At 41.5% G+C, this 16,363-nt stretch overlaps 1 protein-coding gene across 7 annotated transcripts in view; it reads right to left on the bottom strand.

Moving 5' to 3' along the window:
- Positions 1-16,363, bottom strand: part of PIEZO2 (piezo type mechanosensitive ion channel component 2) — a 664,674-nt gene that overhangs the window by 146,896 nt on the left and 501,415 nt on the right. For 3 of the 7 annotated variants that reach the window (XM_049901175.1, XM_049901174.1, XM_049901180.1), the window contains exons 8-13: positions 14,463-14,625; positions 10,359-10,478; positions 7,515-7,553; positions 6,520-6,661; positions 3,201-3,349; positions 177-407 (exon numbers count right to left, since the gene is read on the bottom strand). In XM_049901175.1, coding sequence (XP_049757132.1) covers positions 177-407; positions 3,201-3,349; positions 6,520-6,661; positions 7,515-7,553; positions 10,359-10,478; positions 14,463-14,625 — 844 coding nt within the window. The remainder of the gene's footprint in view (positions 1-176; positions 408-3,200; positions 3,350-6,519; positions 6,662-7,514; positions 7,554-10,358; positions 10,479-14,462; positions 14,626-16,363) is intronic. The other 4 variants (XM_049901181.1, XM_049901176.1, XM_049901177.1 and 1 more) reach the window with 3 other exon arrangements.

The following is a 16,363-nucleotide window of genomic DNA, read 5'->3' as shown; positions in this document are numbered from 1 at the left end:
TTTAAATTACAGCAGCCTAACAGCAATATAAATGATTTCTTGCATTTTCATATCTGTTCATTTTTGGAAGACTATGTATTCAGAACCTATTTTTCTAAGTTTTTGCTTGGGTATGGTTATTATAATTATTGTGGTTGTGTATCATTGTTTTGTTTTCTTGTTTTCTACTCACTTACCTTTGAGGCAAGCTCTCCTGGCTCCTTCTTTTCTAAAAACCCTGGGACCTTTTTAATTTCAGGAAGTTCAAAGCTCCATATATACTGTAATACCAGCAGGAGATTCCCGTAGACAACCATGAAAGGAGAACTGATCATTGCATATTTCCTTCTGTTGCGAATCATCCAAAGAGCACATGACCAAATCAACAACACAAACGTCAACCAGCTGTGGTAGGTAATACTCCAAGCCTCAAGAAAAAAAGAAAATCAGATGATAGTCAATACAATACATTCCCCCCCGCTCTACCAAGTTAAAAGTCACCTAAAAAGAAAATGGCATAATATTCAAACTGAGGAGAGAACAGAGTCAGGGTGGAATCTCGGAGAGACCCCCACCTGTGGCACAGGGGAGGAGGAAGAGGAAGCTGCTGATTGTGCTGAGAACATTGTTTCTGAACTTTCTTTCGGGAACAGAGTCAACGGCAAAGGAGTCTTCACTGCAAGTCCTTTTCCTTTACCCCAAATCTTTACCCTATTTTACAGTATTAAAAGCAACTGCTGTTGAAAAATAACATTTATTTCTCAAATAATGCTTTTCCCTCAAAACATTAATTTCTTTCTCCTTTCTTTTTACAAAATACCTTGGGGTCAGCTGTTGCTGAGTGATGAGTGAGCGTGGGCTATCACTAGGGTTGAGAAATGGAAACATCGAGAACAGCATACAAGTGAGGCTTCAAAAGTCGCTCTTAGTAGACTATCCAAGAAATATACATGATGGAAATAAGAAAACTTACACAAGGAAGCTGTGTTTTAGGCTCTGCACACCCAAAATAATCAACCCAAATTCATTTAAAGGCTAACCTCAGCTTCTGTTCTGTAAGGGCCAGGGCTAAAGAGCCATTAGACCCTTCAAACAAATGATACATTCACACTAACCTTCCAAAGAATCTGTAATGTATCTCAAAAAGAAGCAACTAGAACAGTCTGTAAATCAAGCTCATGAATACTGTTAACTTCAAGAAATCTACTATCTCTGACCATAATCTCTAATAATATATGTATATTTTTGGTAAAACTTTAAAAAATACCTTCTAGTGTTTCTAATGTGTTGCTTCTGGAAAGTAGGCAGGTATTAAGATAAACAAGTAAACTTGGAAAAAATACTTCCTCTCAGCAATTTTCAAATTTGTTCTAAAGCACAACTCACTTTTAAAGCAATGAGTTATGTAAAATTGTCAGTTAAAACATATGAAAATCATAAATCAGAAATGCAAATGGTTTTTATTAAAAATGAGTTAGTAACTGAAAACTGTTATCATGTCTGAATTATTTTCATGATATATATTATTTAACAAAGGTTAAATAACATTTAATGCATTTGCATTAAACAACGCATTTAAAGTATTTGCATAAAACAATATATTAACGCATTTACCTAGTATGAAATACAGATAGAATTTTGCTATTTTTTTTGCAACCCAGCAAAATAATTTCACCGGATATTATAGCCCCAGCAAATATCTCCCCCACACACTATTCTTGTTTGAGAGGGAAAGGTGGAAGGGGGAGAAAAACAAGTTGCAGGCATTATTTTTCTGATTTAAAAATGTTAATGCCTAAGCTACATCTGTCTTTCAGCCACGGACGTTGGGAAGTAGGATCTGCATTATGTTGTCTACTACGTCCGCTTTCAAAGCTGTCCGATAGTTTAGTACGTCCATACTTAGTATTTTTGAATAAAGACATATCATTCTAATAGAATAGGCCCCTTAGGACTTCTGTTTCTGTCTGTGATAAAAAGTTGGCTCCAGGGGGATCTTCCAGGGGTAGCAGGTGCTTTTAAAACATTAATAATGTGCAAGAACCACATTTCTAATGAAGGGTCTGCTCTATTATCTTGTTTTACAATCGATTTTTTCTATTAAGTAACAAAATGCGTAAAGCTTTTTTTTAAGGTATATTTCTTTACACAGAAGACCAAACCTACCTGGCTTAGGGAAAAACAAAACAAGAGCATACTCTTTTGAGTTCTGAATCAGAATTGTAAATTACATTTATAAGTTCAATATTTAAAAATCAGAGATTTTCTGTAGTTTAAAGTAGAGGTTGATATATAGAAGATATAAAAAAGTAACCGAAAGAGCACAGAATTAATTTTATTTAAAGAATAGAGTTTGCAACTCCAGTATGAACCGTATTGAATTCAGAGGGGCTTTCTGTTTTCCAACCTGCTCTCAGATGTAGCGGTGATAATTATTAGAAATTGGAGTTGAATTACACACAAGTTTATCTGGGAAACATTTGACTGAGTGTCCAGGAAAACTGCAATTAGTATTTTTTTCTCCCTACAGGATGTTTCATAAAGGTGTCTATGGGATCTCGCCATTGACCACCAGACTTGGAAAAGTTTAATTTTAAATGAAAGAATTGAGTTTCTCAAAAACAAAGCAGATTTCTTGGGAAAGTTTGTTTTCAGGAAGGGGAAAAATTAGACCTTCTTTTATCTTCTATCTGTAGACCAAAGGACTATTTTTATACCTTTGATGTTGGAGAGGGAGGATGTCCCTGGAGGTGAGTAGAAACACATAACTGGAGGGCTCACAACTGGTAGAAGTTCTTGGGCACTCTGGTGGCCTGATGCTCACATAGGCAGAAATTTATTGCAGCTAAGATTGAATAAAGTATCACTCAGATCTAAGCTAGGATGTTAATATAACTGACTGAAACAAAGAAAAGTAGTCTACGTTAATCCTGAAGACCTTCAATACCTTCTAGAAAAACTATTCAATATATCCTCTTAAGCTGGATTAATGGGGGACAGCCTGACTTGATAATGCAATTTAAGAGAAATGTATAAATATTTAAAAGGAGTTGAAGAGGACACGCTTTCACAATCCATAATATAAAAATCCCTTGAGAAGTTAACATAACCAATCATCCTCTGCAAAGATGTTGAGAAGGTGGGGCTCAGGCACCATCGCCCCGCACACTTTCCACTGCCTCTCATACATACCATCGTGTACACTCCAACATCATACATACCATCATAGCAATAAGAGCACAGATGTAACTCTGCTTCATAATAAACTGGAACACAGAGACCATGGCGTGAACTTTGATGCTCCTCTTTTCCTCATGGCTCCTTTCCTTTTCAAATTCTTCTTCCTTGTCCTCTTCTTCCTCTTTCTTTTCTAAATGGACAAATATTTTATGTAACTACTCATACAAATATGTAAATTTTATATAAATGACCAAGCAGTACAGCACATGTACGATTTTAGCACAGGCTTTTACTTAAGAGTTCAGGAAGCTTTTCCATTTAATAAAACCCAAACCCATTCCTATGGGTCGATTCCAACTCATAGCAACCCTATAGGACAGAGCAGAACTGCCCTTTAGGGTTTCCAAGGCTGTAAATTTTTATGGAAGCCACATCTTTAAGACTGCCACATCTCTCTCCTGCAGAGCAGCTGGTGGGTTCAAACTGCCAACCTTTCGATTTGCGGCCAAGCTCTTAGCTATACCACCAGGGCTCCTCCATTTAATAAAGCTCTTTAGAATTCACACAGGATCAATACGGAAGTGTAATGGGACCCAGAGCTCAGAAATCTAAGATGGTCCCTCAATGGCCCCTGCCTCCTGGTATTCATGCCTGTGGGTAACCCCTCCCCTTGAAGGTAGGTGGAACCTGTAACAGACCTCTAACAAATAGAACCCTTCAAAAGTGATGGAATGGCACTTCCAAGACGAGGTTAAAAAAGACTGTGATTTTCGTTATAGGCGCTTTTGCTCATTCTCTCTCTCACTTGCCCTGAAAGAAGCCAGCTGTCATGTTGAAAGCCACCCTACAAAGAGACCCAGGTGGCATGGAACTGGCCAGCAGCCAGAAAGGACCTGAGGCTGGCCAATAGCCACATTAGGGGCCTGGAAGCAGGTCTTCCCTAGGGCGAGCCTTTAGGTGAGATCATGGCCCTGCCAAAGTCTCGACTGCAATGTCATGACAGACCTCAAGCCAGGGGAACCCAGCTTAGTTGCATTCAGATTCCAGCTCACAGAAACTGTGAGGTAATAAATGTTGTTGTAAACAGCTAAGTTTGGGGGTAACTGGTCACTCAGTAGTAGATAACTAACAGAAAGAGTATACGGAGTACGGATACAGACTGTGGAAAGCCAACTGACCAACCACCCACTTTGCCAGAGTGAGCTCTGCGGCCCACAACTTCCTGTTGGGTCATGGGAGAGGCAGAAAGTCATGCTGAGGAAGGAAAGTTCAGGTGCAGGCAGGAGAGTAGGGGTAGCGGTGTAGGGGAGAGGAAAGCAGCAACAGAAAAGTACTGGGCCAAGTGTGAAGGAAGGATTTCTCCTCAGGATCCTCCTACAGCTGTCATCAGAGCTGATGTAAAGTAATGAGAGACACACTTAAGGAAAATGTCCCTCCTGTCTTGTTTAAATCAAATGGGTGACACAGAAGCAGCTAAAGCAAGGAGTAAAGTGCAGTTTCCACACACGCTGCCGCTCTCACGTGTCTGACGGGAGCCGCTGCAGAAGCCTGCCGCCTTCCATTGTCCTAACGACAGGGCTGGGGAGGCCTGGGCTTTGCACGAGACAGTCCACGGAGCACAGGGGAGGCAGGAGACACCAAGCCTGGTAGATTTCACAGTGACGGGTGGGCTACTTATCTAGCTGTGACACTCCTCGTATCAATGTTGTTGTTGGGTGCCATGGAGTCAATTTTTGACTCACAGTGACTCCATGTGACAGAGTAGAACTGCCCCATAGAGTTTTCTAAGCTGTAATCTTCATGGGAGCAGATCGCCAGGTCTTTCTCCCAAGGAGACACTGGGTGGGTTTGATCTGACAATTTTTTGGTCAGCAATGGACTCTACAGGTTTTGCTTTACTTTTGGAAGTTGAATTTATGATTTGAGCATGCTCGAGTTTGCCTTGTCAGCAGTCAAAATTCTACTCATGTAAACCAGTGTATAAATAGAAGGATATCTTGGTTGTAGACTGAAACTCTCAAATGGTAGAGGGCAAAGAAGTCACAAATGCTGACTCCTGGGCCCTGCCCTAGGTGATTCTGGTGCAGGTGATCTGAAAACTTCACTTTGGAAAGCACCATATTTCCTTGAGATTTTCAGTAAGTGAAGGCCTTTTAAGCCTGAGTTGCAAAACTAAAAACTATGCCTGTGGGAAGCAGAAATGGGTAAATGCTAGTGGAGCCACAGGACTGGGGTGTGTGTGTGTTTGTGTGAAACGGCACCAAGCCTGACCTTCCCAGGGAGTACTGAATAACGTGACTGCCCTGTGTGCTGTCAAGTAGAGGCACCATCAGGGGCAACTATGGGAGTGCTGACCAAGAACTACAAAGAAGAGAGCAAAGAATAAGTATAAACATAGCATGAATTCCATACAACTATAGGCAAAAATCTCTAGTATTATAGTTTCTTTTTACTACCTGCACAAAGGTAGTTTTTCTTCTTTTTTTCTCAAGAATAAATTTAGCTAATTCCGTATTTATGAATTAGTATTTTCCTTTGGGTCTTCATTTCTCATTCCCCTGACAGGAGCAATAACAACAGAGGCCAAGCCAACTGCTGCTCTGTAGACACGAGGGACTAGTGTTGCCAGGTATTCAGATTCTTCAAGGGATTTCTGAAAGTTCCATTTCTAGGTCAGAATGGCTGCTTTTCAAATGGTGGCTACTAGTTAGTTTTTAAAAAAATATTGTGCAGGCCAAAAACCAAGTCTAAGGGTTTTAAAATTAAATGGGCTAGCACAGCCAGTCACGGAGCACTGAGGAGAAAGTATCAAACACTGAATAATCAGTTCCAGTGTTTTACCAGGTTACCACTTGGTCACCTCTGGCAACAGTGTGCTTTCCTTCATCGTAATAAACTGAGAGAAGAGGACCAGGACAAACTTGAACGCTTTTTTTTTTTTTTTAATATACAAAAAAAACAGCTCTCTCATAAAACACTTGTAAGTTAGCCAGTGTGAGTATTAACTACAAAGACATATCAAATTATGGAAAGACTAAAACATATAGAAACACATAGGTTTAATACCAAAAATAAATTGACATGCTTAAAATGTTTTTTACCTTTTACTTTCAAAGTTTGTTCTGATTATGCCACTTATTTTGTCTAAAAGGATAGAACACAAACAGCAATATGTTGCAGCAAAATATAGGCAGAAAGTAAATAATTAACTTTAATTATAGCGATCATGGGAAAAAACATATCTTTAAAAATAAAAAGGAAAGAAAGAAAAGAACAAAAACAGAGCAGGAAGCCAGGGCGCTGGGGGCGTCGGCAGGCAGGAGAGAGCGCTGCACGCGCGGCGCCACAGCGGCTCGGTACCTGCGGCCTGGGCGCTGGTGTCCCAGCGGTACTGCGGCGTGGAGTACACGTCGGCCTTGGCCGGCCCGTTCTCCCTCGGGAGCTGCGGGTGGATGGTGTGGTAGTCCACCGGCTTGCCGTTCACGGTCACCAGCAGGCCCTGCTGGGAGCGGGGCGAAGCGCACCTGTGACAGCAGCTCTGGTCTCAGAGAGGTACCCCTCCTTCCTGTACTCCGCTGTGACTCCCCACAGGGTCCCTGGCTGCCCGCTGACTGCCCACGGATCTTACAGCACGCGTACACTGCCTCTCCACACTACGCTCCACAGAGCGAGGCGTGCAGTGTCCATCTGATCGAGTCACACTTCTGCTGAAAACCATGTGGACGGAGCACGCTCTCCTCCGCACACAGGCCACCTCCTTTACGGGCAGGCAGAGGCCTTCGTGGTCTGGTTCTGGTGTCCCTCAGGCCTCAGCCCTTGCCACTGTCCTCCTGCCAGTCTTCCCTCCAGCCCTCTCCCGGCCCCACCCACCCGCTCCACGTAGGACAACTACAACTCTCCTTCAGGTCCTCCGCGGCCCTCTGATTCCCGACTGCTGCCTCAGGACGCTAAAGTGCAGTGTCCTGGGTTTTTCTTTTTTCCTGTCTCTTTGGCTTTACAATTTTAAGATACGCATGTAAATATAAACATACACAAGCATATGCACATGGGGTCCACGGACATGCGAGACTTCAATTCAAATTATGTAATATGCATATCTGCAAGCGCACACACAAAAAAAGCTTTAAAAAATCCACCGACGTGGCTTTTTAAAATGTTTAATTTTGTATGATTATACCCAATCTCAGATTATATGAATCAGTGTTTTAACAGCGATAGAGACAATTTCTGCAAAAAAATAAAAAACTTATGAAAATTGCATAGGCATTAAAATGCACTCAGAGGAGCTAATTCTGCTTCTGTCGTTTTTATATCACTCACACAAGCATAAATGATAACTCTAATGATATACTAACATCAGATGGTTTGTAGTCATCTTGGGTCACGGATAAAAGCTGCAAAAGGCAATGCAGGACAGCATGTTAATAGGTCAGCAGAAAGCACTGTCAGGTTTATTTAAATCTATGAGGTTTTACTAGACACACACCCAGTCTCTTAAATTGGCTGGTGCTAGTATGCTAAAAATGGCCATGCAAGATATAATGGGACAAATAATTAAATTGAATATAAATGCTGCTATTTATCATAACCATTTCCTACCTTCTGACCGTTAGTCTTAACAATCACAGCAAATAAGAAGCCATATATAACATGACTACAAAAGTTGGTAACATTTTTTAATTGCTTTGTTTTAATGGAATAAGCTGCTTGGTTTTATATTCCCAGAACCTTCTGAAACATTTGCAGAAATTTGAAAGTATTCACTTTTTAAGGAAAAAAAAAAGTTTCATAATAAAAAAAAAATTATTTGCAGTGAGGTTTGAGATTATTTTTAGTATTTCCAAACTGTCTGCAACAAAAAATGACCATGCAATTTAATTATGTTAGTGCTGGAGAGTTTGGGATTCCCCCAAATAATAAGTATTTGCTATGCCAATGGTTCTGCAACTTTTGGGCCTCAGGACAACTTTTCGTTCTTAAAAATCACTGAGCATCCCAAAGAGCTTTTGTTCATGTGAATTCTGTCAGTATTTACCACGCTAGAAATTAATATTAGAGGAACTTAAAATATTCATTCATTCATTCATAACAATAACCCATTACATGTTAATATAAATATGTGTATCCAGGTAACTGTATTTAAAAAAAAAATAGTGCAAAGAGTGGCACTGTTTTACAATTTTGAAAATCTCTTTAATGTCTGGCTTAATAGACGATAGCTGGATTCTCATGTCTGTTTCTGTGCTCAGTCTGTTGTGTTATGTTTTGGTTAAAGTATATGAAGAAAATACGGCTTCACAAAAGTATGCAGTTGGAAAAGAAAGGGGTATTTTAACAGCCTTGTCAAGTAATTGTGGACAGTCTTCTTTGATACCACACCAAAACTCAACCAGGGGTAGTTCCTTGCAGGTTAATTGCAATGTGGAATCTGAAACCATATCAATTAAATTTTGGTATCTGTTACATTAAAATCCACTGTTGGATCAGACACTTTGGGTAATCTTTTACCCATACAGTGCAGGACCATGCATTGGTGATTTCAACCTGGTGATCAGTGAGCACATTTATTGATACCATCACTGATTTCATCGTAAAAGCCTTTAGTATTATTGGCAGGCTTTCCAGCTCCCAGTGGTGTATACAAATTTTCCAAAATTCTAATTTTCATTCAAAAGCTCAAACTTTATCATTGGCTACAAATGTTGTCAGCTGCTTTCCTTGAAGTGACAGGCTTACTTCATTTATTTTCAAGTAAATGCCTGCCAGGTACCCAAATCTGAATGACTGTAATTTGTCCATCAGTTATTCTTTCTGATAAAAACAGGGTGCCGTGGAAAACACGCTAGTTCAGCCACACCTCCCCAAACTGATCCTGTGCTTTCACTGAGACAGCCATGACCTTAGTGAGCAGCGCTTCACACATACTTCCTGTTTTGTCACACAGAATATTAAAAAGATGTGGACTCCAAGGTCGTGATTTAATAAATTAATCATCGAGGATGTTGAGTGATGCTGGCTGTTTTTGTTTTTTCTCACAAGTGCGCAGCAGTGAATAATACAATAGCTACTGGCGGGCTGGAGCCATTGTATTGACTTGTGCTAAGGCACCAGCAATTTTCCCTAGCACGGCTTTTGGACCATCAGTGCAAATGTCAATAGAGTGGGAAACATAAATGACATCTTAGTATTACTATGAAAACAGCTTTGGGATTGCGGACCCCTGCAAGGGTCTTTGGAACCCCCAGAGGTCCATAAGTGCATCTTGTAACTGCTGTGCTATGCTAGGTGTGGATCTGTCATGTGCTAAGATAGGTGAGAGACTCTGACACACCGTGAGAAAAGAGAGGGTGGGGACCCTGTGTCCCTCAGCCCTGCCCCATGTCCCTGACAGCTCCCCAGCACAACTTGCTCACCGTTTTCCCTTGGCTGGGCACAGGACAGTCCTGTTTAGAATGACAGTATGTTCACCTGAGAGAAACTCACCTGCCACCAAATACACCAGATCTTGTCCACGGTTCTCTAACATGCTGGGAAGCAAAATGCTGACCCCTTTCAAGAATTATGAGTGTTTGCCTTTATAAAATGACAAACAGGCAATTTTAACCAATCAGCACAGCGCTGACTGATCTGAGTTCAAAATAGACAATAAATGAACAAAAGGTTATACGAGTTACCCAATTATGACTCACTTTTACTTGTCACTACACACCGTTGCCTCAGAGTAGTGAGAGATACTTAATCATGTTCATAGATTCTCTTGGCCTTCTGCAGTGGCTACTTGAGTTATTTTTGTGGCTGCGCAGAGGGAAATTATTTCCTGCACATATTTCAACACTGACATGGTCATCGCCCAGTCCTAACAGATGACTTCAAGCTGTTTTTGTTGTTGTTGTTTTAAATAAGAATTCATTTTAAAAATAAAAAATAATTCTTTCTTTTTTAGGGTTAGGAGAATTAGGTAGGAAGCACTGAAATATAAAATTGTGTTCTCCTAGGATATGATGGAACCTTGGCATTTCCCCTGGAAGCACCCAGTCCCCCCTTCTGAATAGAGCTCTCAGGTACTGAGGTTTCTAATCCAAACTAGTTATGTAAACTATGAGCTACCTGAGTTTGCATATTACACGACTCATAATAAACAACAAAAATCTTAGAAAATAGAAAAATAGGAAATGGAAACTCCTTCCTTTATGACTTACTTTTCGCTCATCGGTTGGGTAATGGGTTGCATACCACAGGCTCCGCCGTCTCTCAGCTGTGATTTGGATGGGGCTACAAGCCAAGGTTCTGTCCTCTTCCTTGGTCCCCTCGTCCTGTACCTGAAACACAGAATAACCCACAGGACCAGCTCTGCTTCCCACAGCCATTCCCTCAGCAGCCTTGGTGCCAAGAGAAAGCTTTTCTTTTTTTTAATTGAACTTTAGATTAAGGTTTACAGAACAAACTAGCTTCTCATCAAACACTTAGTACACACACTGTTGTATGACATTGGTTAACAACCCCACGACATGTCAACACTCTCCCTTCTCAACCCAGGGTTCCCTATTACCAGCTTTCCTGTCCCCTCCTACCTTCGAGTCCCTGCCCCAGGGCTCGTGTGCCCCTTTAGTCTTGTTTTGTTCCATGGGCCTGTTCAATCTTTGGCTGAAGGGTGAACCTCAGGAGTGGCCTCATTACTGACCTGAAAGGCTGTCTGGGGGCCATACTCTCAGGCTTTCTCCAGTCTCTCTCATGCCAGCAAGGCTAGTCTTTCTTTTTGAGTTAGAATTTTGTTCTACATTTTCCTCCAGCTCTGTCCAGGACCCTCTATTGTGATCCCTGTCAGAGCAGTCAGTGGTGGTAGCTGGGCACCATCTAGTTGTACTAGACTCAGTCTGGTGGAGGCTGTGGTAGATATGGTCCATTAGTCCTTTGGGCTAATCTTTCCCTTATGTCTTTTGCTTTCTTCATTCTTCCTTGCTTCTGAAGGGGTGAGACCAGTAGAGTATCCTAGATGGCCACACATAGACTTTTAAGATCCCAGGTGCTACTCACTAGAGTGTAGAATATATTCTTTATAAACTCTGTTATGCCAATTGACCTAGATGTTCCTTGAGATCATGGTCCCCACAGCCCTCAGCTCAGAAATTCGGTCCCTTAGGGAGTTTGAATGTGTCTATGGAGCGACCATGACCTTGCCTTGTACAGGTTGTGCTGGCTTCCTCAGTATTGTGTACTATCTTACCCTTCACCAAAGTTACCACTTATCTAATGTCTATTAAGTGTTTTTCCATCCCTACCCCTTCCCTCCCTTGTAACCATCAAATATTGTTTCTTTTTGTATGTAAACCTTTTCATGAGTTTTTACAGTAGTGGTTTCGCACAATATTTGTCTTTTTGTGATTGACTTATTTCACTCAGCATAATGGAGAAAGCGTTTTGTCTTCACTCACTGTGATCATTTCTTAAAGCTAACATATGCAATACGTGGGATTTTATCAAGACACTTAAAAAAAAAAAAAAAGCTGCCCTGTACTTGCTAAGCATATCAATATTAAATATCGCCTGAGTCCTACTAAACCCCAGAAATTCCAAGAATATGCTCTAATGTTAAATACCCGCAGCCTCTCAGTGTGTATTCTAAACTGCACTAGAAAGCAGCTATGCGGATAATCCTTAGATCAAGGGCTTTCAAAAGAGCACACAGTTAACCTTGTAACCTAGCCAATGGCAATGTTTAATTATGAAGAACTGGATTAAAGGCAGAACCCCCTGGAGCTCACGTTAAGTAAAAGCACATCTAATGCACAAAGCTCTTGCCTTGCCTGATGAGACACCTGCCTAAGTAACGCAACTATAAAGAACCAGGTGCAACTGGGTGCTTTAATATGGTTTCCCAACAAAGGTGTGTCAGTCAAAATGGTAGTTAAAATGTCATTGCTATTGGGGTGGAGGGAGTGGGGCTAACCTCACTGCCTGATTCCTGGGTTCTGATATACCAGGACACAGCAGTGTGCATTCAAACGCCTCGGGTGAGAATTCACGCTTGCCAGGTGGGCCCGTGTATTACAGGGAATCACCTCTTGACACCTGCGTCTGTCTCTCTCTTTCCCAAACTTGTCTGATGGACCTTTGCCTCAGTACTCACATTTGGTAGTTTTGCTGGTAGTTTTCATGAAATTCACTGGGTCACCTAGAACTATGATAAAATCCACCAGCTGCCTTCCAACACTGCCTCAGTGAGAAAGCCTGTTTGTCATGGCCCACTTAAAATACAGCCATGAGACTCGTAATCATGTTGACCCCAGAGTAGAACCATGCTCTGTAGGGTTTTCAATGACTGATTTTTTGGAAATAGATCATCAGGTCTTTCTTGAGGAGCCTCTGGGTGGACTCAAACATCCAATCTTATGGTTAGCAGTTGAGTACATTAATGGTTTGTACCGCCCAGTGACCTACTTAAAGTATAGATTACCTGAAATGTTTATACTAGAATGAACTAAGCCCTACAATCCCCTCCAGACATTCTGACTTAATATTCCTATTAACTGTATGGCCCATAACTTATATCGTCCTAGCTTTCCTTCTACCTACACTTGTTCCGCAGACGGCCTGCTGCTGAGCAAACAGAACGTCTCTCTCACGGGCCTGCAGGGGTTATGGCATCGGCCTTCTCCCTTTATGACACATCTGTATATGAGCTGCTGCATTATCTGAGAGGCTATGCGAACTACCAGAAAGCTAAAAACACTGGGAACTTCCTTGAGTGCTTAAAAGTAATTTCCACTACTTGTAAGACATTGTTCAAAATTAGTTTCCAGAATACATTTTAATTTCTTATGTACATACGTATTTCTGTACATACACATATTCATACTCATAAGTATGGTTGTGGAGGAAGAGAACACAATGAACATTCTAAAGGTTTCTGCTGGTACACTCAAATTTTAGAGAGGAATTAGAGAAAAATGTAACAAAAGATGATTGGGACCCTCTGACCATATGAAGCATTTTTTTACTCTGCAACTCCAGACTGTGGGCCAAACAGAGATGATGTAGGAAGACCGTGCTTTGAGGCTGGCTCTGTCTCCTGGCCCTCCCAGTGGCCGCTAGCACACTGGCCCGTGTGCTCATGGAGGAGGTACCCACAGCAGGGAACTCAGTGCAGACCCCATTTCTGCAGCTGCCCTGGGAGGGTGGAGGGAGGCTGGTACCCAGGGCAGTGGTGTTGTCTCTCTCTGACTTTCTCTTGTTACTTCCTTGGGCCTGCTCTGTTTCTTGCAGAAGAAACAGTTCCTGAGAGGTGAGGCCTTGCTGTGTTCCCAGCCCTTGATTAGTGTGCGGACATCAGCTGCAGGTGTGAAGACAGAAAAGGGGAAAGCAGAAAACTGCTACAGGATGGAGGTGGCACCAGAGGAGGCATGGGAGGGGCCTTCAGCCCAGCCCTGCACACAAAAATTGGTATCTCCTTGTAGGTGGCCAGTGAAAAGGTGTGACAACCTTTGCCTGTAACACTGGTCTTGCTCATGGGCCAATGAGCTGCCTTACAACTGTCATTTAGGAGAAGAAATAAAAGCCGACTGAAGTTTTCTGCCACTTAAAAAAAAAAAAAAAAGCAAGAAGCATTGCAGCCTACCTGGTTCTGCCCTCAAGTGTCACATCCTTGTCCCATGGGGAGGAAACTCATCCCAACTCATGCATGAAGGAAGCGGGGAGTGTCCATGCTGTCCTCACCCCCACCCCCTCAAGGAAATACAGCAGCCATGGACAGCTGGGCTGACATCCTCAGAGGCTGAAAGTTGGTTTGGAGAATCCAGTCACCATGATAACAGAGGCTAAATAGTCTCTGAGACCCTACTTTGTTGTCAAAGATGGATTTGAATCCAGATTCCACCACTCAGGAAATGTGTGATTTCAGGCAAATTACCTCCCTAGCTTCAGTTTCCTCATCTGAGATGAGAATAATAACACCTGTTCTTCAGAGGTACTTACTGAGCTAAATAAGACAATGTATGTAAACAGCCTGGCACGATGCCTGGGACTTAGTAAGTGCTCAATAAAACAAGTCTTCCATTCTCCTCACCACCCAAAACTTTTAGCAGCATGCAGTGATGCAACCAGAGAAAATAGTCTTAATTCTGATAGCACCGTGTTCACTTATAGTCTCTGCAGAACTGAAGCCCTATAACCAGAACACTACAGTTACATGTGAATATAGTATTGACTAGTCAGCTTCTCTCAGACAGTTAACAGAAATGAATTGTTTCACTTGGAGATTCCAGATTACTTTGCAGACAATATCATGACACCACACGCATGCTTACCAGGGGCTCCTGCAGCCAGATGCGGATGAGGGTGGCCAGAGTGTAGTACATCACCAAGAGAAGGATGGGGTTGGCATGGTGGTACCAGGACAGGTCTGGGTTAACTATGATCTTCCAGGTGCTGGAGCAGTCCGTCTGAATGACTGATTTGATACCAAATAACCTGTTTAAAAACAAAGGAAAAAAGTTAATGCACTAAACTCTATACCTCCAACATAGACAAAAAACACCTTGCTTTTAATACATTTATGAGCTCTTCCCAGCTTAATCCATGAATTACTCTTCAGTACATATTACACATAAATATGTAATTACACATATAGTACATAACTATATATCTATGTAATTATATGTAGTATATATAAAAACCAAAAAAAAAAAAAAATACCCATTGCTTTGAGTTGATTCCAACTCTTAGCAACCCTGAAAGACCGAGTAGAATAGCCCCACAGGGTTTCCAAGGAGCAGGTGGTGGATCTGAACTGTCAACATTTGGTTAGCAGCTGAGTGCCTAACCACTGTGCACTGGGTCTCCTGTAGTGTATACACATCCTCAAATACAGATAGTTGGTGTGTGTGTGTGTGTGTGATTGATGCCAATGTTAGCCACATAAATCTTCACATTGGATCAAAATCTGGCTAATATTAAATCTTTGCACACCTTTAGAAATTTACATTTTAATGGTCGATCAGCCCTAGTGGAACTCTGCGTTATTGAAATGTCAAGTGTATGAGTAACTTGTTACTAAGTCCAGCTAAATGAGCAAATATTCTGTTTTTGGCAGGGTTTAGCATTACCTATTAAGCTAGTGTTGACATTATTGTGCAAATATTGAAATTGGACACAGTCCTACAATTTAGCCATAACAGTTAGATATCAGAAATTAGAGTTTCAGTAAGACATATTTCCACCAGAAATTTTATTTATGGGCAATTTAATTTTTTCAATGTTTTATAATTCATTACCATTTACTTTGAAATATGACTTTATGAGGTTTGTTAAATTTTGAAATGTTTTACGTTTATAATATATAATCAAAATGTAGGAAACAATATAAAATATGATTCATCTAAAATTCATTTTATATAAAGTTCTAAATTCTTGAGCATGCCAGAAAAAACCTTTACAATGTTCATCGTGTTCTCTTCTTCCACAAACACATCAGACTCAGGGACCTGAGACCCAGGCTCCTGATACGGCATCTGGCCCATCTTGTTCTTGTCCCTATTTCATGATCACCCTTGCTACCTATAGAACAGATTCACAACTTCTTGTCTGGACAATTACAACACAAAGGGAGGTCTCCCTGCCTCTAGTTTCTCTCTCCTTTACTTCATTGTGATCATTAAGAGTTAGTTTCATGAAACTCAAGCTGAACTGGTTGCTTTCCTATTCAAGAACCACTGCCTGGAAAATAACCTGAAGTCCCAAGCCTTCCATACCTGGTTTTGTCTCCCTTCGCTCAGACCCTGAAAGCTCCAGCTACACTGGACTTTTTGGAATTTACCATGAAATTTCTGTTCCTTTGATCTTGCTATTCCTTGTTTGACCAGAGTTCTTTCCAGGCAGTTGTGGCTTTTCTGGAGCCACCTAATCAAGAAAAAAGGGGGCACGTACAGGGTGAGTTTTTCTGCCCCTTGGAAATGCAGATCCCAGGCCACAGGCCAGACTACTTCACAGACTCCCTGGCTTCTCTCAGAACAACTCCAAACCCATGCCTGGTGCATCCCAATGCATTCCTTCTAGGTATGCTCAGCCTTGCCAAACTATTGTAGGGCTAGGATACCAGCTGTTGTTGTTAGGTGCCATTGAGTCGGCTCCGATTCATAGTGATCCTAGGTACAACACAACGAAACACTGCCTGGTCCTGCACCATCCTCACAATCATTGTTTTGCTTAA

The sequence above is a fragment of the Elephas maximus genome, chromosome 11 (assembly GCF_024166365.1).
Source record: "Elephas maximus indicus isolate mEleMax1 chromosome 11, mEleMax1 primary haplotype, whole genome shotgun sequence".
Lineage (NCBI taxonomy): Eukaryota > Metazoa > Chordata > Mammalia > Proboscidea > Elephantidae > Elephas > Elephas maximus.
Note: the sequence above shows the minus strand (reverse complement) of the source record. Positions and strands in the feature narration are given on the sequence as shown.